Here is a 27,426-nt window from a genome sequence, read left to right on the forward strand (position 1 = left end):
CTCAAGAAACCCCTTATTCTTCAGATTCCCGGCCTCAAGAAACCCCTTATCCTTCAGATTCCCGGCCTCAAGAAACCCCTTATCCTTCAGATTCCCAGTCTCAAGAAACCCCCTATCCTTCACATTCCCAGTCTCAAGAAACCCCCTATACTTCAGATACTCAATCTCAAAAACTCCCTATCCTTCAGATTCCCAACCTAAAAAAAACCCTATCCTTCAGATTCCACAACTGAACCAACCACAATATCTGGTAAGTAGCAACGGAACTGGTTGCTATTTCAGAACTTTCACTGAGGTAATGGAATGTATATGGGATATAAACATTACTTTTTATATGTTTAATGTTAAAGCCTCAGAACAAAATAAATAATATACTCACAATCCATAGTAAATGTGTCAATTTCCATCTTTATAATGGTCACATGATCCTCAGGGTCCAGCTCTTCTTTTTCTGCCTTCACCTCTAAACTCTCTGGTAAAATCTCTGGAAATAATGAATATATAATATAAACTGTATTCTAGATATAAATTGAAATCTGTAATGTTTGAGAAGCTGGAGGAATAATAAAGTGGATCTGTAATGCTCAGGGCTGTGAAGTTTGGGGAACTGGTAGAGCAAATATACTGGACTTGGAATGTTAGGAGAATGGGGAGAGCTAATCTACTGAATCAGTAGAGTCATATATACAATTACAAATGTTTAGGCATTCTCATGATTTTTTTTTATTTGTATTGGTATGACAGAAAAAAAGGAGGGAGAAAAAAAAGCCAAATCTGACACATTCCATGCAAAACTACAAAAATTGACTAGACAAAATTACAGTTTTGGCACCCTCAATTTAATATTTGGTAGTACACCCCTTGGAAAAAAATAACTGAAATCAATCGTTTCCTGTAACCATCAATGAGTTGCTTACACCTCTCTACTGGAATTTTGGACCACTCTTCGTTTGCCAACTGCTCCAGGTCTCTCAGATTGGAAGGGTTCTTTTTCCCAACTGCTGTTTTGAGATCTCTCCACAGGTGCTCTATGGGATTGAGATCTGGACTTATTGCTGGCCAGTTCAGTACTCTCCAGCGCTTTGTCTTAAACCATTTCTGGGTGCTTTTTGATGTGTGCTTTGGGTCATTGTCCTGCTGTAAGACCTATGACCTCTGACGAAGACCCAACTTTCTGACACTGGGCCCTATATTGCACCACAGAATTCTTTGGTAGTCTTCAGATTTCATAATGCCATGCACACAGTCAAGACATCCAGTGCCTGAAGCAGCAAAGCAACCCTTAAACATCAGTGAACCTCCACCATGTTTGACTGTAGGGACTGTATTCTTTTCTTTAAAAGACTCATTTCTTTTTCTGAAAACAGTAGCATGATAGGCTTTACCAAAAAGCTGTAATTGTTTCGTCTGTCCATAGCATATTCTCCCAATAGGATTTTGGCTTCCTCAGGTAAGTTTTGGCAAACTCCAATCTGGCATTTTTATATTTCTGTGTCAGCAGTGGGATCCTCCTGGGTCTCCTACTATAGCATCCCTTTTCATTCAGATGGTGACATATAGTGCAACCTGACACATTTGTACCCTGTCAACAAATGTAGGTGTTCTTCCAAGTGAGGCTCAAGATATATGGGGAGGGGATCCCAAAAAATTGTATGCAGAAATATGCAGAAATATCAGTACTGACGAATATAGTGTGCCAACATCAAATAAATGTTAATAGATTGTCAGAAATACCAGGATTTCAAGGCTTGTCAACAGTCACATCTTTCGGGTACAGCATGTATGGTAGCGGTTCAGAAACGGAAAAGAGTAACAACTCACCAGGGTGTTTTCAACCTCTTCATCCGAGTATTCGCTTACCCCTGCCTCTCAAAGGGCCTTGCTTCTCCGTAAAGACTTTACACTGTCTTCAGCGTCTGTTGCGATGTTGCACAGCTAGGATTGGCCTCCGTTCCGTGTACTTTCGGTCCGTGTCGAGCCGTTCAGCCAATGGGATCCCCTACTACGTTTCCGTAGCCCCTGGCGCTGTTGTGACCTCCGGTATGCCGAAATCCAACCCGGTAAGCTTTATCAAAGTTATTTACAAATAAACCGGCTGAGTCTCAAGGCATATTGTGAAATAAAACTCTTGCAGCTTTATTAGAAACCAATTTTCTTCAACAGGATAAATAGATAAATTCTCTTTAAAACCAAATAAATTTCATAAGGCACAGTACTGCTCCAGCTGATCTTATGAAATTTATTTGGTTTTAAAAGAGAATTTATCTATTTATCCTGTTGAAGAAAATTGGTTTCTAATAAAGCTGCAAGAGTTTTATTTCACAATATGCCTTGAGACTAAGCCGGTTTATTTGTAAATACATTTGTACCCTGTGCCTGAAGGACAGCTTCAATTTGTCTGGAAGTTGATCAAGGTTCTTTATCCACCATTTAAACAATCCTTTGTTGCAATCTTTGATCACTTTTTCTCTTTCGTCTACATCCAGGGAGATTAACTACATTGCCATGGGCTGTAAACTTCTTGACAATGTTGCGCACAGTGGACACAGGAACATTAAGATCTCTGGAGATGGACTTGTAACCTTGAGATTGCCCATGCTTTTCCACAATTTTTGTTCTCAAATCATACAAATCTTTGCTGCACGTTCTCTTCTCCATACTCAGTGTGGCAAACAGAGACACACAACAGAAAGGTTGAGTACATTTTTCACCGGTTTAACTGGTTGCCAGTGTGATTTCTATATTGTCAGCTCCTGTTAATTGATACAGGTGAGTTTAATTACAAATTACAGGAGCATCACAAACTTGGAATACAATTATTTCTTACAATTTTAAAAAGGTGGCAATAATTTTGTCCAGTCCGTTTTTGGAGTTTTGCGTGGAATGTGTCAGATTTGGCTTTTTTGGTGTCATACCAATACAAACAAAAGAAATAAACATGAGAATGCCTAGATATTTGTAATTGCAACAATTTTCTGGGTGAAGTGGTGCATTATCTGACAGAAATGCAGGGGTGCCAATATTTTTGGCCATGACTGTATATGTATATATTTAAAAAATGGGAAAATGGCGCACTCCCACTCGCCTTGTAGTCAAAAACAGGGTGCAGAAAAAGTAGCAAATAAGAAGTCAAAAAGTCTCACTCTCTGGATTTAAAGCACAGCAACATTTATTCTATGATGTTTGGGGGCATTAACCCCTCCCTCAGACAACCAAAAAGTGAATCAAACAGTGCTTAAATATGTAATAGGCCCCTCCCCCAATTGCACAACGAATCAAAACATTCATTATCATCAGTGATGTTGTATATGGATTATCATAGCAAAAATAAATACATAGTAGTGAAGTATACACATATAACTTACTTCAAAACATAACCACATATAGATATTGTGAAAAAACTGAATTTATGCTTACCTGATAAATTACTTTCTCTTGCGGTGTATCCAGTCCACGGATTCATCCTTTACTTGTGGGATATTCTCATTCCCTACAGGAAGTGGCAAAGAGAGCACACAGCAGAGCTGTCCATATAGCTCCCCCTTTAGCTCCACCCCCCAGTCATTCGACCAAAGGTTAGGAAGAAAAAGGAGAAACCATAGGGTGCAGTGGTGACTGTAGTTTAAACAAAAAAAATTCACCTGACTTAATTGCCAGGGCGGGCCGTGGACTGGATACACCGCAAGAGAAAGTAATTTATCAGGTAAGCATAAATTCTGTTTTCTCTTGTAAGATGTATCGAGTCCACGGATTCATCTTTTACTTGTGTACCAATACCAAAGCTTTAGGACACGGATTTAGGACATGGATGAAGGGAGGGAACAAGGCAGGTACCTTAAACGGAAGGCACCACTGCTTGCAAAACCTTTCTCCCAAAAGTAGCCTCCGAAGAAGCAAAAGTATCAAATTTGTAAAATTTTGAAAAAGTATGCAGTGAAGACCAAGTCGCTGCCTTACAAATCTGTTCAACAGAAGCCTTTTTTAAAAGCCCATGTGGAAGCCACTGCTCTGGTAGAATGAGCAGTAATTGTTTCAGGAGGCTGCTGGCCAGCAGTCTCATAGGCCAAACGGATTATGCTTTTCAGCCAAAAGGAAAGAGAGGTAGCAGTCGCTTTCTGACCTCTCCTTTTACCGGAATAGATAACAAACAAAGAAGACGTTTGTCTGAAATCCTTAGTTGCTTGCAAATAGAACTTTAGAGCACGAACTACATCAAGATTGTGCAACAGACGTTCCTTCTTCGAAGAAGGATTAGGACACAGAGAAGGAACAACTATTTCCTGGTTAATATTCTTGTTAGAAACAACTTTAGGAAGAAAACCAGGTTTAGTACGCAAAACTACCTTATCTGCATGGAACACCAGGTAAGGTGAATCACACTGTAAGGCAGATAATTCTGAGACTCTTCGAGTAGAAGAGATAGCTACCAAAACCAAAACTTTCCAAGATAACAACTTAATATCTATGGAATGTAAAGGTTCAAACGGAACCCCGTGAAGAACTGAAAGAACTAGATTTAGACTCCATGGCGGAGCCACAGGTTTATAGACAGGCTTGATTCGGTCTAAAGCCTGTGCAAACGCTTGAACGTCTGGTACCTCTGCCAGACGCTTGTGTAAAAGGATAGACAGAGCAGACATCTGTCCTTTTAAGGAACTAGCTGACAATCCTTTCTCCAAACCTTCTTGGAGAAAAGACAATATCCTGGGAATCCTAATCTTACTCCATGAGTAACCCTTGGATTCACACCAACAAAGATATTTCAGCCATATCTTATGGTAGATTTTCCTGGTGACAGGCTTTCTAGCCTGAATCAGAGAATCTATAACTGACTCAGAGAAACCACGCTTTGATAGAATTAAGCTTTCAATCTCCAAGCAGTCAGACGTAGAGAAACTAGATTTGGATGCTTGAACGGACCCTGTATTAGAAGATCCTGCCTCATTGGCAGTGTCCATGGTGGGACAGATGACATGTCCACTAGGTCTGCATACCAAGTCCTGCGTGGCCACGCAGGCGCTATCAAAATCACCGAAGCCTTCTCCTGCTTGATTCTGGCGACCAGACAAGGGAGAAGAGGAAACGGTGGGAAAACATAAGCCAGATTGAAGGACCAATTCGCTGCTAGAGCATCTATCAATGCCGCCTTGGGGTCCTGGGATCTGGATCCGTAGAGAGGAAGCTTGGTGTTCTGACGGGACGCCATCAGGTCCAACTCTGGAATGCCCCATAGCTGAGTCAGCTGGGCAAATACCTCCGGGTGGAGTTCCCACTCCCCCGGGTGAAAAGTCCGACGACTCAGAAAATCTGCCTCCCAGTTGTCTACTCCTGGGATGTGAATTGCTGAGAGATGGCAGGAGTGATCCTCCGCCCACCTGATTATTTTGGTTACTTCCTTCATCTCTAGGGAACTCTTTGTTCCCCCCTGATGATTGATGTAAGCTACAGTCGTGATGTTGTCCGACTAAAATCTGATGGATTTGGCCGCAGCTAGTTGAGGCCATGCCTGAAGCGCGTTGAATATCACCCTCAGTTCCAGAATGTTTATAGGGAGAAGAGATTCTTCCCGAGACCATAAACCCTGAGCTTTCAGGGAGTCCCACACTGCACCCCAGCCTAACAGACTGGCGTCGGTCGTTACAATGATCCACTCTGGTCTGCGGAAACATATTCCCTGAGACAGGTGATCCTGAGACAACCACCAGAGAAGAGAATCACTGGTCCCCTGGTCCAGCTGTATTTGAGGAGACAAATCTGCATAATCCCCATTCCACTGTTTGAGCATGCATAGTTGCAGTAGTCTGAGATGTATCCGAGCAAAAGGGACTATGTCCATTGCTGCTACCATTAATCCGATTGCCTCCATGCACTGAGCTACAGATGGCCGAGGAATGGAATGAAGAACTCGGCAAGTAGTTAAAAGTTTTAACTTTCTGACCTCCGTCAGAAATATTTTCATTTCTACCAAATCTATTAGAGTTCCTAGGAAGGGAACCCTTGTGAGAGGGGATAGAGAACTCTTTTTGACGTTCACCTTCCACCTGTGAGACCTCAGAAAGGCCAATACAATCTCTGTGTGAGACTTGGCTCTTTGAAAAGACGGTGCCTGAATTAAGATGTTGTCCAAATAAGGCGCCACTGCTATGCACCGCGGTCTTAGAACCACCAGAAGGGACCCTAGTACCTTTGTGAAAATTCTGGGAGCAGTGGCTAACCCGAATGGAAGAGCCACGAACTGGTAATGCTTGTCTAGAAAAGCGAACCTGAGAAACTGATGATGATCTTTGTGGATAGGAATGTGCAGGTACGCATCCTTTAGATCCACGGTAGTCATATATTGACCTTCCTGGATCATAGGTAAGATTGTCCGAATGGTCTCCATCTTGAATGATGGGACTCTGAGAAATCTGTTTAGAATTTTTAGAACCAGGATTGGCCTGAAAGTTCCTTCTTTTTTGGGAACCACAAACAGGTTTGAGTAAAAACCCAGTCCTTGTTCTGCCATTGGAACTGGGTATATCACTCCCATTGTAAGTAGATCTTCTACACAGAGTAAGAACGCCTCTTTCTTTGTCTGGTCTGAAGACAGACGCGAAATGTGGAACCTTCCCCTTGGAGGGGATTCCTTGAATTCTAGAAGATATCCCTGGGAAACAATCTCTAATGCCCAGGGATCGTGAACATCTCTTGCCCAGGCCTGAGCGAAGAGAGAGAGTCTGCCCCCTACTAGAACCGGTCCCGGATCGGGGGCTACCCCTTCATGCTGTCTTGTTAGCAGCTGCAGGCTTTTTGGCCTGATTACCCTTGTTCCAGCCCTGGTAAGGTTTCCAAGTTGCCTTGGGCTGTGAAGCGTTACCCTCTTGCTTTGCAGCCGTAGAGGCTGAAGCGGGACCGTTCCTGAAATTACGAAAGGAACGAAAATTAGCTTTGTTTTTAGCCCTAAAGGGCTTGTCCTGAGGGAGAGCATGGCCCTTTCCCCCAATGATTTCTGAAATAATCTCTTTCAATTCTGGCCCGAAGAGGGTCTTTCCTTTGAAAGGGATATTTAATTATTTGGATTTTGATGACACATCGGCCGACCAGGACTTGAGCCACAGCGCTCTGCGTGCCATAATGGCGAAACCTGAATTTTTTGCCGCTAACTTAGCTAATTGCAAAGCGGCATCTGTGATAAAAGAATTAGTCAGCTTTAGAGCCTAAATTCTATCCATAATTTCATCGTATGAGGTCTCCGTCTGGAGCGAGTCCTCCAGTGCCTCAAACCAGAAAGCAGCTGCAGTAGTTACAGGAATAATGCAGGCAATAAGTTGGAGAAAAAAACCTTGTTGAACAAAAATTTTCTTAAGTAGACCCTCTAACTTTTTATCCATAGGGTCTTTGAAAGCACAACTGTCTTCAATCGGTATGGTTGTGCGTTTAGCAAGTGTAGAAACAGCCCCCTCTACCTTAGGGACCGTTTGCCACGAGTCCCGCATGGGGTCAGTTATGGTGAACATTTTCTTAAAAATAGGGGGAGAAACAAAAGGGACACCTGATCTATCCCACTCCCTAGTAACGATATCCGCAACCCTCTTAGGGACCGGAAACGCATCAGTGTATACAGGAACCTCTAGGTACTTGTCCATTTTACACAATTTCTCTAAAACCACCATAGTGTAACAATCATCCAGAGTAGCTAATACCTCCCTGAGCAATATGCGGAGGTGTTCTAATTTGAATTTAAACGACAATATATCTGACTCTGCCTGATGAGAAACCTTTCCTGAGTCGGAAATTTCTCCCTCAGACATCAAATCCCTCACCCCCACTTCAGAGCGTTGTGAGGGCACATCAGATAAGGCTACCAAAGCTTCAGACTGCTCATAATCTGTTCTTAAAACAGAGCTATCGAGCTTTGCAGGGAAAACTGGCAGTTTAGATAGAAAGGCCACAAGGGAATTATCTATGACTACCGCTAGTTGTTGCAATGTAATAGGGGCAGACGCACTAGAGGTACTAGGCATCGCTTGAGCGGGCGTAACTGGTTGTGACACATGGGGAGAGGTAGACGGACTATCCTCATTACCTTCATTCTGAGAATCATCTAGGGCCACACTTTTAAGTGCAACAATATGATCTTTAAAATGTATAGAGAGGGGGTTCCACCATGGCTTCTAAACACATTGAACAAGGATTTTCCTTAGTGTCAGACAGACTAGTAGCATACACAAGCAGGCTTGGAAAACACTTTAATCAAATAAAAAACACAATTTGAAAAAACATTACTGTGCCTTTAAGAGATAAAAAGAGCACACAATTTTACAAAACAGTGAAAAATGCAGCAATCCTTTTGAAATTTTCACAGTATGTACCTAAGGTCTTAATATGATTGCACCACAAGTTGCAGAACGATTAACCCCTTAATGCCCAAACCGGAGCAGCCTAAAGCCAACAACCGGTTAAATAACTACAGCACCTTGCCACAGCTTACTGCTGTGGCCCTACCTGCCCTTAGGGATCAGTTTTGGGGGAATAAAGCTTCTTTTAGGCCCTCAATCAGCAGCAGGACCCTCCATGTGCAGCAGCATGAACTTGTCTTTCAATTCTAACTGCGTATCTGAGGCGCAAAATTAGGCCCCTCCCACTCCACTCCGGAGTTGTGAGGCCTACAAAAATCACTTCTAAGTGACAAAATGTTTGCCATGTGGATAATAACCCCAGAAAAACACTCCAAAGTGCTTAAAAAGTGTCTCCAACGAGTATTTCTTAAAACAAATAATCGATTGCCCTGATTTAGTGTCAACCAGCATAATTAGCCCTGTTATGTAAGCATTCAATTCTTTACTAAGTCTCAGAACATAGCTTACCCTCCCCACATGGGGATCTTGTCAGTCTTCTAGCATTATCTCAGTCTTGTCTAGAAATAAATGACTGAACATACCTCATTGCAGTCAAGCCTGCAAACTGTTCCCCCAACTGAAGTTTTCTGGTACTCCTCAGTCCTGTGTGGGAACAGCAATGGATTTTAGTTACAACATGCTAAAATCATCTTCCTCTCAGCAGAATTCTTCATCTTTTTTCTGCCAGAGAGTAAATAGTACAAACCGGTACCATTTAAAAATAATAAACTTTTGATTGAAGATATAAAACTACAATTCTAACACCACATTCACTTTACCCTCCCGTAGAGAGACCCTAGTGCTTAGAGCCGGCAAAGAGAATGACTGGGGGGTGGAGCTAGAGGGGGAGCTATATGGACAGCTCTGCTGTGTGCTCTCTTTGCCACTTCCTGTAGGGAATGAGAATATCCCACAAGTAAAGGATGAATCCGTGGACTGGATACACCTTGCAAGAGAAATGAGTGTTCATACCACTCAATATATCACCTGTGTGTAACTTGTGACAGTATATGGGGATTTGGAGTTCACATTGTATTTCTCTTGAATACAGCTTAGCAACAAATATTCAGCACAGATGTTTGTTGTATTTAAACATCCTTGTTATCAATACAAAACCGCTTTTAAACATCACTATCTAGCCGGTGTATCATTTACTTCTGTCTCCGCCATTAAAAAGCATTTTCAGCGTGTATAGGTCATTACACCTCCTCTCTCGTGTTCCAACCTATGTAGAGGGTGGTCGTGTCTTCACGTGTCATATCATGACTCATTGTTTTGTAATCAGCACTTGAGAGTGTAAAGGTGCGTATTAGAGATATGCATTTGTTTTTGAACAAATGCACATTCTTAACGAAAATCAGATATTCATTTTGTTTTATGAAATAATCTTCTAAATGTATGCCGTCAGTATTCATTTGATTCCTTTAAAAAAAATCTTCAGGGTTAATACTTTCCTTTTTCCCCACTGTCCCTTTAAAAAATGATCAAAATGAATGCAAGCTGCAAAAATTTTCATTTGTGCAATTAAAACTGTTACTGTAAAGGCAGGAAAGGTTTGGCAAGTGAAAATATACTCTATTTAATAAGGATTTAGCAACTTGTCATCAAATGATTCTGGTGCGAATAAGTAAGTTAGCTTAACTTTTGTTCTTGGCCATGCGGAGCCGGCGGGCCACCGAGAAATCTCCCGGCATCCCGGTGGGCCAACCTGGTGGTGTCAGCACTGGAATGTAGTGACAGATACTAGAGGGGGTGGGGAATAACCTCAATACTATGCTTATAAAATGTACTTAAAGGGACACTGTAGCCAAAAAAAATCTTTTGTGATTCAGATAGAGCATGCAATTTTAAGCAACTTTCTAATTTACTCCTATTATCAAATTGTCTTCATTTTCTTGGTATGTTTATTTGAAAAGCAAGAATGTAAGTTTAGATGCCGGCCCATTTTAGGTGAACAACCTGGGTTGTCCTTGCTGATTGGACAGCACCTTTAAACAAGTGCTGTCCATGGTTCTGAACCCACAATTTGCTGGCTCCTTAGCTGAGATGCCTTCTTTTCAAATAAAGATTGCAAGAGAATGAAGAAAAATTGATAATAGAAGTAAATTAAAAAGTTGCTTACAATTACATGCTCTATCTGAATCATGAAAGAAAAAATTTGGGTTCAGTGTCCCTTTAAGGTTTAATGTCCCTTTATTAAGTGTAGTTAACAACTCCCCTTTTATAATGCAGATCCTCATACAAACGGCCCACGGTTCCCTCTTCCTGTCATCTGTTGGCTTTTTTTATTTTTTAAAACTGCATCACAGGTTTGTGGAAAATCACAACCTGGTCGATATCTCTGTTCTGTTTACTGTAATGCTCTCCCTCACTAGATGAAGCAAAAATGCTTCTGTACAAAACTGTAATAGTCATGTGCATTTCAGTACGGCGTTGTATGTCTCTTTAATAGTCATGTGCATTTCAGTACGGCGTTGTATGTCTCTTTAATAGTCATGTGCATTTCAGTACGGCGTTGTATGTCTCTTTAATAGTCATGTGCATTTCAGTACGGCGTTGTATGTCTCTTTAATAGTCATGTGCATTTCAGTACGGCGTTGTATGTCTCTTTAATAGTCATGTGCATTTCAGTACGGCGTTGTATGTCTCTTTAATAGTCATGTGCATTTCAGTACGGCGTTGTATGTCTCTTTAATAGTCATGTGCATTTCAGTACGGCGTTGTATGTCTCTTTAATAGTCATGTGCATTTCAGTACGGCGTTGTATGTCTCTTTAATAGTCATGTGCATTTCAGTACGACGTTGTATGTCTCTTTAATAGTCATGTGCATTTCAGTACAGCGTTGTATGTCTCCTTAATAGTCATGTGCATTTCAGTACGGCGTTGTATGTCTCTTTAATAGTCATGTGCATTTCAGTACGGCGTTGTATGTCTCTTTAATAGTCATGTGCATTTCAGTACGGCGTTGTATGTCTCTTTAATAGTCATGTGCATTTCAGTACGGCATTGTATGTCATTATAGTCATGTGCATTTCAGTACGGCGTTAATAGTCATGTGCATTTCAGTACGGCGTTGTATGTCTCTTTAATAGTCATGTGCATTTCAGTACGGCGTTGTATGTCTCTTTAATAGTCATGTGCATTTCAGTACAGAGTTGTATGTCTCTTTAATAGTCATGTGCATTTCAGTACGGCGTTGTATGTCTCTTTAATAGTCATGTGCATTTCAGTACGGAGTTGTATGTCTCTTTAATAGTCATGTGCATTTCAGTACGGAGTTGTATGTCCCTTTAATAGTCAGTGCATTTCAGTACGGGAGTTGTATGTCCCTTCAAGAGTCATGTGCATTTCAGTACGGAGTTGTATGTCCCTTTAACAGTCATGTGCATTTCAGTACGGAGTTGTATGTCCCTTTAACGGTCATGTGAATTTCAGTACAATGTTGTATGTCCCTTTAACGGTCATGTGCATTTCAATACGGAGTTGTATGTCCCTTTAAATGGAGTAGTTTGTTCATCAGCTTAGAAAAAAACATGAGAGTAGGGGGGAAAAAAAGAGGATTTTATGTTTTTTAAAGGGACGGTCTACACCAAAATTGTTGTTGTTTAAAAAGATAGATAACGCCTTTACTACCCATTCCCCAGCTTTGCACAACCAACATTGTTAGATTAATGTACTTTATAACATTTAAACCTATAAATTTCCTCCTGTTTTTAAGCCACTACAGACAGCCTCTTTGTTATTTGCTTTTCACAAGAGACTGCTAGTTCATGTGAGCCATATAGATAACATTGTGCTTACTCCCGTGGAGTTGTGCAGGAACCAGCACTAATTAGCTAAAATGCAAGTCAATAGATAAAGTCATATGATCAGAAGGCTGTCAGAAGAGGCTTAGATACAAGGTAATCACAGGTAAAAAGTATATAAATATAACTGTGTTGGTTATGCAAAACTGGGAATGGGTAATAAAGGGATTAGCTATATTTTTAAACAATAACATTTTTGGAGTAGACTGTCCCTTTAACTATTTTAGAAAAATAATGGACAAAAAAACAAAAACAAGAAAACAGTGTTCCTGAAATCCTTATTTGTTTAGTATCCTACCTGAGAGCTAAAATATCATTTACTCTGATCAGATGACGCTTCTGTTATGTGAGTCAGACAGAGCAAAGGGGCACATCATCCCAGAACTAATGTTGGAACTAAAGGGACAGTAAACCGTAAAATGGTTTTTCCCTTACTGTGTTTCCAACTACTTTTTTTTACCAGCTGCAGAGTATAAAATGTATGAGATTTGCTTTTTAAGCTTTATTTCTGTATATGAAATAGCTGATTATGTGTTTTGAAGCCACAACCTAATAAAATAGGTTGAGCTTGTAGGTATAATCAGATCTCATTACTTTATCACATTGTGTACATATACCTGCTTCTTTATCTGTCCGTAAACCAATCACCAATACTTATGATTTTTTTACCTTATCTCTTCTATACACCACTGGGAGTGTAATTTCTTCTGCTGGCTGTGTTTACACAGCTTATCTATAGCTTGGACCTAAGGCCAGAAACTTTCAGAATAGGTGGGGATACCACAGGCTAAATCAACTATTTCAAATGCCAATATAAGGGTAATGGAGATACTTGTAAACACTTTAATACACTCCAGCAGGTAAAGTGGATCATTGCTTATGAACAAGGTAAATTTTTTTGAGTAAACTGGAAAATGAGATTCAAAGATGATAGAAAATCAGATGAGGAAAAGAACACAATAACCTCATCTAGCTGAAGACAAGGCCACAAACACAACTGCCCTAAAGTGATATTAAAAGAACATAGAACCAATATTTTTCTTTCATGATTCACATAAGCATACAATTTTACACAATTTTTCAAGGTACTTAAATTTTCTAATTTGCTTCTTTCTCTTGGGATCCTTTGCTGAAATTAATACCTAGGTGGGTTTAATAGTAGCAATGCACTGCTGGGATCTAGCTGCTAATTGGTGGCTGCACATATAGGTCTTTTTTCATTGGCTCACCTGTGTTCAGCTAGCTTCCAGTAGTGCATTGCTGCTCTTTCAACAAAGGATACCAAGAAAATTACGCTAATTTGATAGTAAAAGTAAATTGGAAAGTTTAAATATATATGCTCTATGTGAATCATGAAATAAATGTTTGGGTTCATGTCCCTTTAAAACACTAAATAAATGCTATAGAGTGATATATTCAAACCGAAGATTATCCTGAGAATAATATGCAGATATATTGCTTTAAAGTTATATTAGTTGTTTAACGATTGAAAAAATAAAATAAGTGTCATTTTTTTGTGTCCGTAAAAAACTGGGGTCCACCATTGTATAACATAGGTTTCCTTATTTTATTTTAGTGAATCTAGTGACATGTTTTTCAGAAGAAGAGCGCTGAGACCAAAGTAAAACAACAGGATTCTCACCATCGACTTTGGATGAATTAGTTTCAATTTTCAATAAGGTCACATGGCCTTCAGTATCCGGCTCCTCTATCTTCACCTCTAAACTCTCTGGTACGACCACTGGAAAACCTGTCGACAAGTAATAAAACCTATCATGTACTAGTGAGACTGAGGGCTCATCTTAATATATCATCTAGAAGTATTGCAGTAGTCCAGTGGGGGAACTGTCTGAGTTTAACTTATCCCAAGTCAAAAAGGATGATCTTCCTGGAGTCATTCTGTAGTAATCGATTAGACTAGCCATCCTGAAGTTTGCCCACAGGCCGAAATATTTAAATGAGATTACTCTAGAGTCATTCACTGGCTGTTCATGTGAAGAAATCAGTAAAATAATCTGCTAATCGTTTTGAAGAATGTTTTACCTTAGCTGATGACTTTACAAGCCTGATGATGTGCAAATAACTTCTAAAGTAGTTTTATGATCATCACAAGACTCCAGGATTATTTCTAAAGTAATACTGTTTGTCTTGGGATACCCTGCATGACACCGTGCTTTTAGATGCAATTAAAGGGACATGATACACAAATGTTGAAGCACTTGAAAAGTAAAAAGCTGACAAGAAAATAAATATCACCTGAACATCTCTGTGTAAAAAAAAAAGAAAGGAAGATTTTGTCCCTCAAAATTCTTTCAGCTCACCAGAGTAAGTGCTGTGTAATGCACAGCTATTCATTTTACTATCATCTGCATAACCCTGCTTTACTGTGAAATCATGAGATTTCACTGGAGTCTTATGAGATTTCATAATAAAGGAAAATAAAGTGACTGTGCTGCACATGCAAGATGCATGCTCCCTAGCAAGTCCTGGGACTAGCATCCTGACTGGCTATTTAAAGTCCCTTTACAAAGGGTTGTGGTTACTGAGGAAATTTTGAGGTAAAGTATTTTCATTTTTTTCTTTTACCAAAATTTCCAATTTCCTACAAACATAAGTAATATAGAGAAACAAAAAGGTAAATTTCTACTACATTTATATTTGAATAATATGTCTACAAACAGTAAGGTTGAGAAAGCAATTGAAAAAGGGAGAAATAGGCAAGAGGAGAAGGGGGATACATGAGATTTATTATATTCAAGTGCAACATAGATGTTCTGGTGATATTTACTACTCAGCTTTTTAAAGATATGATGCATCACTTTCCCATGATTCAACATTTGGGTAGAATGTCCCTTTAAATTCAGCTCAACAGCAGCAATGCACTAATAGAATGTAGAAATAAATTTAAAAAGCAGAAGGCGCCGCCTAGTGCAGATCAGATGTAACAACAGGATCTGTTAGATATAATATCATTCATACTCACAAAGGGCAAGCTTACAAGTCGCGCGGCAAATCATTTGCGAAAACACTGTGCACGTTATGGCTTCTTCGCATTTGTGGTTGCGCAGCTATTACAATTTAAGAAATAACTTATTTTGTGTGCTGGCTAAGCTGTCTAATGCAAATTGCGAAATCGCATGCGCGTTCACGTATTCCCCATAGAAGTCAATGGAGAAGACAAATAGAATTTTTTTTTTAAAAACCCTAATATTTTGTGCAAAGCCCATGACGTATTCTTCTCGAAAAGTGTACATGAAAAAGCGAATATTTCATATTGCAAAAATGTTTTCTCAACGGAATATGTTCTTTTTAATTCTAAAGAAATATTTCTCTATATATCTGATGATTTTTGGACTGATATATCTATTTATAGCGATTATATATATCTATATCTATCTATCTATCTATCTATCTATATATATATATAGATAGATAGATAGATATCTCAAGATCTATATGCGAATATCTCTTTGAAAATCCCTTTGATATATTGTTTAATGTGCATAAGATTGTTATGTAAAATCTTATCATTATCTCCACAGTTAAACATATCTCTCTATATATAAATCTATGTTTCTTTATGTATGTGTATGTTTGTCAATGTAAAATCCCTGCGATAGCTTTTTTTTTTTTTTTCTAACACCCGAGATCTTGGATATAACTTTTGTGTGCAATTTTTTTTTTAAATAATTTGTATTAGACAGTGTTAATATGAGTGTTAGTGTACCTTGTAATGTATTTTTTAACTGTTTTGTGAAACCTTTTTGTTGCGCAAAACTTTTAACTACAGCTCTTTGAGCGTGGAAAGGATTGTTGCGTAAAAGGCGAATGTGCGTGTGCAATCGTGATTTTTCAAGACTTGTAATACCTGCGCAATGGAAATTGATTCTGAAAAGACCACATTACGTGCAGAAAACGCATACGCTACTTGTAATCTTGCCCAAAAGGAGCAGCTGCGCTAGCTGAGAAACACGTAGAGTGTTTGCTACTTTGGTTGAGGTTACTTTTGTCAATACCTCATATTTTATTATGTTTTAATCTTTTAACATTTTAATAAACAAATTGTGTACAAGAGCGGCCAGAAAGTTCTCATTATTGGAAGCAGCTGTTGTGGGTATGATTACCGTCACACGAGGATCAATAAACTGGGTCACTGCAAACTCCCAGCACAACAGAGTGCTGCTCCATTTGCGAGTATGCCTGTCATCATATTTAAAGGGACAGGCAAGTCAAAACAAATCTTTCATGATTCCAATAGGGCATTTCATATTAAACAATTTTCCAATTTACTTTTATCATCAAATGTGCTTTGTTTCTTGGTATTCTTTTTTGAAACCTAGGTAGGCTCATATGCTAATTTCTAAGCCTTTGAAGGCCCCCCTCAGTGCATTTTGACAGTTTTTTTTTACAGTTAGACAGCGCTAGTGCATGTGTACCATATAGAGAACATTGTGCTCACTCCCGTTTAGTTATTTATGAGTCAGCACTTATAGGCTAAAATGCAAGTCTATCAAAAGAACTGAAATAAGGGGGCAGTCTGCAGAGGCTTACCTGGATTTCTGCATTGGTTAGTCATAAAATGTGCTCTGATCTTCACAAAAACATAATTTATGCTTACCTGATAAATTTATTTCTCTTGTGGTGTATCCAGTCCACGGATCATCCATTACTTGTGGGATATTCTCCTTCCCAACAGGAAGTTGCAAGAGGATCACCCACAGCAGAGCTGCTATATAGCTCCTCCCCTAACTGCCATATCCAGTCATTCGACCGAAAACAAGCAGAGAAAGGAGAAACCATAGGGTGCAGTGGTGACTGTAGTTTAAAATTAAAAAATACCTGCCTTAAAATGACAGGGCGGGCCGTGGACTGGATACACCACAAGAGAAATAAATTTATCAGGTAAGCATAAATTATGTTTTCTCTTGTAAGGTGTATCCAGTCCACGGATCATCCATTACTTGTGGGATACCAATACCAAAGCTAAAGTACACGGATGAAGGGAGGGACAAGGCAGGTACTTAAACGGAAGGTACCACTGCCTGTAAAACCTTTCTCCCAAAAATAGCCTCCGAAGAAGCAAAAGTATAAAATTTATAGAATTTTGAAAAAGTATGAAGCAAAGACCAAGTCGCCGCCTTGCAAATCTGTTCAACAGAAGTCTCATTTTTAAAGGCCCATGTGGAAGCCACAGCTCTAGTAGAATGAGCTGTAATCCTTTCTGGAGGCTGCTGGCCAGCAGTCTCATAGGCTAAGCGGATTAAGCTTCTTAGCCAAAAAGAAATAGAGGTTGCCGAAGCCTTTTGACCTCTCTTCTTTCCAGAGTAGACAACAAACAAAGCAGATGTTTGACGAAAATCTTTAGTAGCTTGTAAGTAAAACTTTAAAGCACGAACCACGCCCAGATTGTGTAATAGACGTTCCTTTTTTGAAGAAGGATTAGGACACAATGACGGAACAACAATCTCTTGATTGATATTCTTATTAGATACCACCTTAGGTAAAAACCCAGGTTTGGTACGCAGAACTACCTTATCTGCATGGAAGATCAGATAAGGAGAATCACATTGTAAGGCAGATAACTCGGAAACTCTGCGAGCCGAGGAAATAGCTACCAAAAAAAGAACTTTCCAAGATAAAAGTTTGATATCTATGGAATGAAGAGGTTCAAACTGAACCCCCTGAAGAACTTTAAGAACCAAATTTAAGCTCCAAGGTGGAGCAACAGGTTTAAACACAGGCTTGATTCTAACTAAAGCCTGACAAAATGCCTGAACGTCTGGGACATCCGCCAGACGCTTGTGCAAAAGAATAGATAGTGCAGAAATCTGTCCCTTTAAGGAACTAGCTGACAATCCTTTCTCCAATCCTTCTTGGAGAAAAGATAATATCCTGGGAATCCTGACCTTACTCCATGAGTAGCCCTTGGATTCACACCAATAAAGATATTTACGCCATATCTTATGATAGATCTTCCTGGTGACAGGCTTTCATGCCTGAATTAAGGTATCAATGACTGACTCGGAGAAACCACGCTTTGATAAAATCAAGCGTTCAATCTCCAGGCAGTCAGCCTCAGAGAAATTAGATTTGGATGGTTGAAAGGACCTTGAAGTAGAAGGTCCTGTCTCAGCGACAGAGTCCATGGTGGAAAGGATGACATGTCCACCAGATCTGCATACCAAGTCCTGCGTTGCCACGCAGGCACTATCAAGATCACCGATGCTCTCTCCTGCTTGATTTTGGCAATCAGACGAGGGAGCAGAGGAAACGGTGGAAACACATAAGCCAGGTTGAAGGACCAAGGCGCTGCTAGAGCATCTATCAGCGTTGCCTTGGGGTCCCTGGACCTGGATCCGTAACAAGGAAGCTTGGCGTTCTGGCGAGACGCCATGAGATCCAGTTCTGGTTTGCCCCAACGATGAATCAATTGTGCAAACACCTCCGGATGGAGTTCCCACTCCCCCGGATGAAAAGTCTGACGACTTAGAAAATCCGCCTCCCAGTTCTCTACACCTGGGATATGGATAGCTGATAGGTGGCAAGAGTGAATCTCTGCCCAGCGAATTATCTTTGAGACTTCTAACATCGCTAGGGAACTCCTTGTTCCCCCTTGATGGTTGATGTAAGCCACAGTCGTGATGTTTTCCGACTGAAATCTGATGAACCTCAGAGTTGCTAACTGAGGCCAAGCCTGAAGAGCATTGAATATCGCTCTCAGTTCCAGAATATTTATTGGAAGGAGTGACTCCTCCTGAGTCCACGATCCCTGAGCCTTCAGGGAGTTCCAGACTGCACCCCAACCTAGAAGGCTGGCATCTGTCGTTACAATTGTCCAATCTGGCCTGCGAAAGGTCATACCTTTGGACAGATGGACCCGAGATAGCCACCAGAGAAGAGAATCCCTGGTCTCTTGATCCAGATTTAGTAGAGGGGACAAATCTGTGTAATCCCCATTCCACTGACTGAGCATGCAGAGTTGCAGCGGTCTGAGATGTAGGCGTGCAAACGGCACTATGCCCATTGTAGCTACCATTAAGCCGATTACTTCCATGCACTGAGCCACCGAAGGGCGAGGAATGGAATAAAGAACACGGCAGGAATTTAGAAGTTTTGATAACCTGGACTCCGTCAGGTAAATTTTCATTTCTACAGAATCTATCAGAGTCCCTAGGAAGGAAACTCTTGTGAGGGGGGATAGAGAACTCTTTTCCTCGTTCACCTTCTACCCATGCGACCTCAGAAATGTCAACACTATGTCCGTATGAGACTTGGCAATTTGGAAGTTTGACGCCTGAATCAGGATGTCGTCTAAATAAGGGGCCACTGCTATGCCCCGCGGCCTTAGGACCGCCAGAAGCGACCCCAGAACCTTCGTAAAAATTCTTGGGGTTGTAGCTAACCCAAAGGGAAGAGCTACAAACTGGTAATGCCTGTCTAGGAAGGCAAACCTGAGAAACCGATGATGATCTTTGTGTATCGGAATGTGAAGATAAGCATCCTTTAAATCCACTGTAGTCATGTATTGACCCTCCTGGATCATAGGTAGGATGGTACGAATAGTCTCCATCTTGAATGATGGAACTCTGAGGAATTTGTTTAAGATCTTTAGATCCAAAATTGGTCTGAAGGTTCCCTCTTTTTTGGGAACCACAAACAGATTTGAGTAAAATCCCTCTCCCTGTTCCTCCTTTGGAACTGGATGGATCACTCCCATAACTAGGAGGTCTTGTACACAGTGTAAGAATGCCTCTCTCTTTATCTGGTTTGCAGATAATTGTGAAAGGTGAAATCTCCCTTTTGGGGGGGAAGCCTTGAAGTCCAGAAGATATCCCTGGGATATAATTTCCAACGCCCAGTGATCCTGGACATCTCTTGCCCACGCCTGGGCGAAGAGCGAAAGTCTGCCCCCTACTAGATCCGTTACCGGATAGGGGGTCGTTCCTTCATGCTGTTTTAGAGGCAGCAGCAGGCTTTTTGGCAGCATTTTCTAGCATTCACATCTTCTAGAAAAAATCTTAACTGCACATACCTCATAGCAGGATAACCTGCACGCCATTCCCCCGCTGAAGTTACCACTCTCTTCAGTCATGTGTGAGAACAGCAATGGATCTTAGTTACAACCTGCTAAGATCATAGAAATCACAGGCAGATTCTTCTATTTTTCTGCCTGGGACAAAATAGTACAACTCCGGTACCATTTAAAAATAACAAACTTTTGATTGAAGCAAGATAACAGCTACATTTCACCACTTTTCTCTTACTACCTCCATGCTTGTTGAGAGTTGCAAGAGAATGACTGGATATGGCAGTTAGGGGAGGAGCTATATAGCAGCTCTGCTGTGGGTGATCCTCTTGCAACTTCCTGTTGGGAAGGAGAATATCCCACAAGTAATGGATGATTCGTGGACTGGATACACCTTACAAGAGAAATATGTATTGAAGACATTGAGTAATCATTCACAGTGCAGACTGGAGAAAGTAAGTGAACCCTGAATTTAGTAACTTGTAGATCCTTCTTTAGCAGAAACAACCTGCGCCTAACAGTTCCTGTAGCTGCTTATAAGACTCGCACAATGTTGAGGATGAATTTTGGACTCTCTTGATAGGACAGCACTCTTCAGATCTTGTCACAGTATCTCAATTGGGTTAAGGTCTGGACTCGGACATGGCCACTTCCAAAACATAAACCTTCTTCTATTTCAGGCCCTGATGCAGCAAAATAGCCCCAAATCCTGATGCTCCCTCCATCAAGCTTCACAGCTGGGATGAGGTTTTGGTGTTGGTGTACAGTGCTCTTTTTCCTCCACACCTTTTTAGTATTGCCGTTGTGCTCTCGGAGTGATCTTTGCAGGACACCTACTCCTAGAGAGAGTAGCAACAGTCCCCAATTATCTCAATTTGTAGGAAACTTGTCTACAGGTCTTTAGAAATGCTTAGTGCATCTTTATAATGTGTCTTCTAAGGTCCTGTAAAAGTTGATGTGACCAAGGCATGATTCACTAATCTTTCTTAAGAACAGATTTGTCAGTAACTAGGCTTTGTGTGTCTTTAAAGGGCCGGACAACTGTGCAATCCACACTTCTAGACTCATCTCCTTAATTAAAACCTTTTGGAGACGTCATTAACACAAAGCTTCACTTTCTCCAGCCTGCACTGTGTAAAACTTGTGTGTTAGCCTAGTCAGATTGTGTTTGCCTATAATTTTGAGTTAGATAGACCACATTTTAGGAGTAATCAATGCAGAAATACAGGTGATTCCAAACTTCTTCTTGCAACTGTATACTAAAATATGAATAGGCCGCAGCAGAAATCCACCTCCCAGTGGGGGGAGAAGAGAGAACAAACATTGATAACAATACAACCTCAGAACATAAAGATAAGATTAGAATCTTCTCACCATCAGTAAATGTATCGTATTTGCACGTTCTGGTGATCACATGACCCTCAGTGTGCAGCTTGTCTTCCTCTGTTTTTAACTCTAAACTCTCCTGCACGACCACTGGAAAACCTGTAAACAAGGAATGGTAAAGCCGTCACGTATAGACCTGTGGGGTGGAAACCTCTGTGCAGGCAAAACACTGAGAGCTTTAGTCTACATATAGAGCCCTGTGCTGGGTAACTAGATACAGTGAGCTTTATTTCTATTCTGCTCAGAAGAAACAGCGTTATAGTAGAATATACTACTTATTTTTTAGGGGTATATTTTGTTAGGTGGGATGCTTGGATTGGTGCTTTTCTTTTTATCTACCATTTTTTATGCTTACTTTCCCTTTTTACTTTAACCCCTTTGTGCTGGTATAATAGTGTTCAACACGATTAGTAAAAATGAAATCACACAATCATTGATGCAATCATGTGATTTCAAGGCCAGGAACGGATCATGGGGGGACTGCCTAAGCTGCAATGCATGCCCCCCCCAGGCCGATCCCTGTCTAAGTCAAAAGGGGAAGCTATAGGACGCCATATATGGTAGGATGTTCCATGTTAAAGCCCAGTGCGGTTAGGACAGCATGCAACATCCTAGCGGCATGAAAGGGTTAATGGAGTTATTTCTTTCACAGGTGGAAATGTTGGTTCCTACGCAACAGATATATTCTTCTCTACTGCCCTTTAAGGCTATGACTACTGTACATATAGGAAATTGCCAAACCTATTGTCATATGCATCTAATTGTTACGCTCGGCTCTGATCATCTTCTGACATATTATCACCGTTGTATGTATTGCTAGACACCTATACATCTATAATCCTGTTTGTAACGCTACTATTGTAATTAGCTACACTGTATCTTCCAATCTACCCTGTCTTCTAATAGCCCGCGCACGGTATTAGCGTGCGCACAGCAATAGCCCAGTTTTAAACTTCTGCTAGGGGACTGGATTGCTTCCATGCCTGCTCTCTCCATTATACGTTCCTCATTACTGGGTCACTAAACGCTTATAAAAAAAATTCAGAGTGTGCAGGGCCAAGCGGTGGACCGAACATGCATCCAGCCTGCTTCCTGTATACAGCTCTGAGATGGTGCTGACTACATCCCGCCCCTGATGGAGCCTTTGCGCTCACCTAAAAATGGCCCTGGCGATACCTCACTTTCCCCATCCCTCCGGTGTTACGCGGCTTGACATTCTTCCTGCGCTACACCGGGAGGACCTTAGAGAGAACATTGGTCATCTCTTGAAAATACTGATAACAAAGTCCTAGTCAATTGTGTTATATTTCTCACTTATTCATAGTGAAAGATGGTGGTTAAAGAGACACTCAACTGAAAATTAAACTTTCATGATTCAGATAGAACAGCAATTTAAGCCACTTTCTAATTTACTCCTATTATCAATTTTTCTTCGGTTTCTGGCTATCTTTACTTGAAAAAGCAGGAATGTAAGCATAGCTGCTGGCCCATTTTTGGTTCAGCACCTGGTTAGCGCTTTCTGATTGGTGTCTAAATGTAGCCACCAATCAGCAAGCGCTACGCAGGTGCTGAACTAAAAATGGACCGGCTCCAAATGGCTGCTCTATCTGAATCATGAAAGTTTAATTTTTACTAGACTATCCCTTTAAATTAGGATGTGGGTCTTACAATCCCCTAACGCAAATATAGGGACATCATTTATAGGAACGATCTTGTGTATTCCTCCCATATAAAAAAAAAGAGTTGAATAATAGTGGTCTAACCTGTTAGTATGGAAGTAATGGTATTTTGCTAGAGAAAGGGTAAGTGTATCTTGTGATCTCCAGTCAACTATTGCTGGTACGTCAAGTTTCTTCCAGAATTTTGGTATAAGCCTTTTTTTCCCACAGTCAATCATTATAGTAAAAAGTTTGGCTCTATAGGAGCAGGAGATTTTAGGTGGAATAAAAAATATTTTTGTAAATATATTTGAGTGTCTATTGCTGCTGAGTTAATCCCAGGTGAAGGTCACGTGTGCAAAACAAGCACAAAATAATAATATATAATAATAAAGTATTATTCTCCCTCTCAGGTTATAGCCAACACTATTTGTTCTACTTACACAAGTGTGGGTCCATGATGGTAAAGGGACAGGTTGTTTGGGTTTCCTGGAATAAAAGTCTCTTTAATCCACATGAATTGTGATGATTGTACTGGAGATCCAAAAGTCATGTATAGTCTGAAAATGAATAGAAAAGGTCTGATAAATGTATCCTTTAGGCTTATTTTTGTATATAAAATGACTGGTTTGGTCATTGACCCCACAACCCATGAAATTTGGTTGAGCTTGCAGACAAATTAGAGCTCCTTATTTTATCACTTTATGTACACACATATGCTTTTTTATATTATATCTGTCATTATGCAAAATCGAATATATATATATTTATAAAATATTTTACCAGGAAGGATACATTGAGATTTCTCTCATTTTCAAGTATGTCCTGGGTACAATATACACACACAGAATAATTAAAAATAACATTTTATCACTTACCTAGGAGTGTAATTTCTTCTGCTGGCTAATTTTGCATAGCTAATGCAACAGGCCAAATCAGCTATTGGAAATGCCAAAAGGAAAAGAAATCAAGCTAGATTAAACCTTCCCATAGAGGCCCCAGCCTCCTTGTTAAAAGAAAAAAGAAAGAAAATATAAAATCCATTTTAAATGATGAATAAATGCGCTGGCCCTACATTATATGTAATAGCATGTGCATACTTTACTGTGCATGTGTGTATATAACTCTGTACTGCTCTGGCCCTATACTATATGTAATAGCACACGTACATATTACTGTGCACGTGGCTCTGTACTGCTCTGGCACTACACTATATGTAATAGCACATGTACATATTACTGTGCACGTGGATCTGTACTGCTCTGGCACTACACTATATGTAATAACACACGTACATATTACTGTGCACGTGGATCTGTACTGCTCTGGCACTACACTATATGTAATAGCACACGTACATATTACTGTGCACGTGGCTCTGTACTGCTCTGGCACTACACTATATGTAATAGCAAACGTACATATTACTGTGCACGTGGCTCTGTACTGCTCTGGCCCTACACTATATGTAATAGCACACGTACATATTACTGTGCACGTGGCTCTGTACTGCTCTGGCACTACACTATATGTAATAGCACACGTACATATTACTGTGCATGTGGCTCTGTAATGCTCTGGCCCTATACTATATGTAATAGCACACGTACATATTACTGTTCACGTGGCTCTGTAATGCTCTGGCACTACACTATATGTAACAGCACATGTACATATTACTGTGCACGTGGCTCTGTACTGCTCTGGCACTACACTATATGTAATAGCACACATACATATTACTGTGCACGTGGCTCTGTACTGCTCTGGCCCTACACTATATGTAATAGCACACGTACATATTACTGTGCACGTGGCTCTGTACTGCTCTGGCACTACACTATATGTAATAGCACACGTACATATTACTGTGCATGTGGCTCTGTAATGCTCTGGCACTATACTATATGTAATAGCACACATACATATTACTGTGCACGTGGCTCTGTAATGCTCTGGCACTACACTATATGTAATAGCACATGTACATATTACTGTGCACATGGCTCTGTACTGCTCTGGCACTACACTATATGTAATAGCACACGTACATATTACTGTGCACGTGGCTCTGTAATGCTCTGGCACTACACTATATGTAATAGCACACGTACATATTACTGTGCACGTGGCTCTGTAATGCTCTGGCACTACACTATATGTAATAGCACATGTACATATTACTGTGCATGTGGCTCTGTAATGCACTGCGGAATCTGTTGGCGCTTTATAAATAAAGAATAATAATAATAATAATAATAATAATAATAAAATACTATTGAATGTATTACAGACTGATACTTAATATCATTATTACCATCAGGATAACATTATAATACTAATGAATGTATTACAGACTGATACTTAATATCATTATTACCATCAGGATAACATTATAATACTAATGAATGTATTACAGACTGATACTTAATAACATTATTACCACCAGGATAACATTATAATACTAATGAATGTATTACAGACTGATACTTAATAACATTATTACCATCAGTATAACATTATAATACTAATGAATGTATTACAAACTGATACTTAATATCATTATTACTATCAGGATAACATAATACTAATGAATGTATTACAGACTGATACTTAATATCATTATTACTATCAGGATAACATAATACTAATGAATGTATTACAGACTGATACTTAATATCATTATTACTATCAGGATATCATAATACTAATGAATATATTACAGACTGATACTTAATATCATTATTACCATCAGTATAACATTGTAATACAAATGAATATATTACAGACTGATACTTAATATCATTATTACCACCAGAATAACATTATAATACTAATGAATGTATTACAGACTGGTACTTAATATCATTATTACCATCAGCAGTAACATTATAATACTAATGAAAGTATTACAGACTGATATTTAATATCATTATTACCACCAGTATAACATTATAATACTAATAAAGGTATTACATACTGGTACTTAATATCATTATTACCACCAGTATAACATTATAATACTAATAAAGGTATTACATACTGGTACTTAATATCATTATTACCATCAGCAGTAACATTATAATACTAATGAAAGTATTACAGACTGATGCTTAATACCATTATCAGCACCAGGATAACATTATAATGCTAATGAATATATTACAGACTGATGCTTAATACCATTATCAGCACCAGGATAACATTATAATACTAATGACTATATTACAGACTGATGCTTAATACCATTATCAGCACCAGGATAACATTATAATACTAATGAATATATTACAGACTGATGCTTAATACCATTATCAGCACCAGGATAACATTATAATACTAATGACTATATTACAGACTGATGCTTAATACCATTATCAGCACCAGGATAACATTATAATACTAATGAAAGTATTACAGACTGATACTTAATACCATTATCAGCACCAGGATATGCTTAGCAGATAACAATTGAATTAATAAGTATGTATTGTTGCACTTGATCTCATTTCACACACATGCAGATCTGCAGCTGGCAGTTTAATTGCTGAATGTAACAGATTTAGTAGATTATGCTGCATAGTGAATACATTTTAGCACTCACCTGTCTGTATTGTACAAAGACCCCTGAATATTTACCCCTCTTAGCTTCAGCTCATAGCTCTTTATGACTGATTGCAGTAAAGCACGCTGATGTAGGAGACACAGGAAGTGTAACCGCTAAACTACAAATCCCAGGAACCCTGCAATACTTTGTTATCTTGTGTCAGATGACAACCAATCAGGAAATGAGGTATGTTTGTTTTGAATGTGCTTTATTTATAAAGTACACAAAGTAAACTCACAGAAATAGCTTATTACAAAGATATAGAAGTTTACGTGCAGTTTACAAAATCCCTTTTTTTTCATTTAGCATCAAATTTACTACTTTCTCTTCGTATCTTTACTTAACAAAATATTAGGGTTTTAATTGGGAAAGGGGGTAGAATTAAAAGGAAAATGTACTGCTATTAGGGATGAGAAGAGTCTAGCTGCAGACAGACTGGAGCTCCACTCTAGACAGGAAACATGTGACCTCCACTCAAAGCTTTTTTTTTCTTTGCTTTTTTTTTTTAAATCAACTTTAATGTAACAAACAACCTATAGACAATCATTCTGAAAACAAAACATT

The 27,426-nt window shown here is 39.6% G+C and overlaps 1 protein-coding gene across 3 annotated transcripts in view; it reads right to left on the bottom strand.

Moving 5' to 3' along the window:
• The window catches only part of LOC128660062 (zinc finger protein 501), a 47,825-nt gene extending 20,870 nt beyond the window's left edge, over positions 1–26,955 (bottom strand). Inside the window, exons 1-6 of one of the 3 annotated variants that reach the window (XM_053713660.1) lie at positions 26,860–26,955; positions 24,134–24,194; positions 23,699–23,815; positions 21,586–21,696; positions 13,828–13,935; positions 380–484 (exon numbers count right to left, since the gene is read on the bottom strand). In XM_053713660.1, coding sequence (XP_053569635.1) covers positions 380–484; positions 13,828–13,935; positions 21,586–21,696; positions 23,699–23,714 — 340 coding nt within the window. In that variant the 5' untranslated portion in view covers positions 23,715–23,815; positions 24,134–24,194; positions 26,860–26,955. The remainder of the gene's footprint in view (positions 1–379; positions 485–13,827; positions 13,936–21,585; positions 21,697–23,698; positions 23,816–24,133; positions 24,195–26,859) is intronic. The other 2 variants (XM_053713661.1, XM_053713662.1) reach the window with 2 other exon arrangements.
• Between the last annotated feature and the right edge of the window lie 471 nt (positions 26,956–27,426).

The sequence above is a fragment of the Bombina bombina genome, chromosome 5 (assembly GCF_027579735.1).
Source record: "Bombina bombina isolate aBomBom1 chromosome 5, aBomBom1.pri, whole genome shotgun sequence".
Lineage (NCBI taxonomy): Eukaryota > Metazoa > Chordata > Amphibia > Anura > Bombinatoridae > Bombina > Bombina bombina.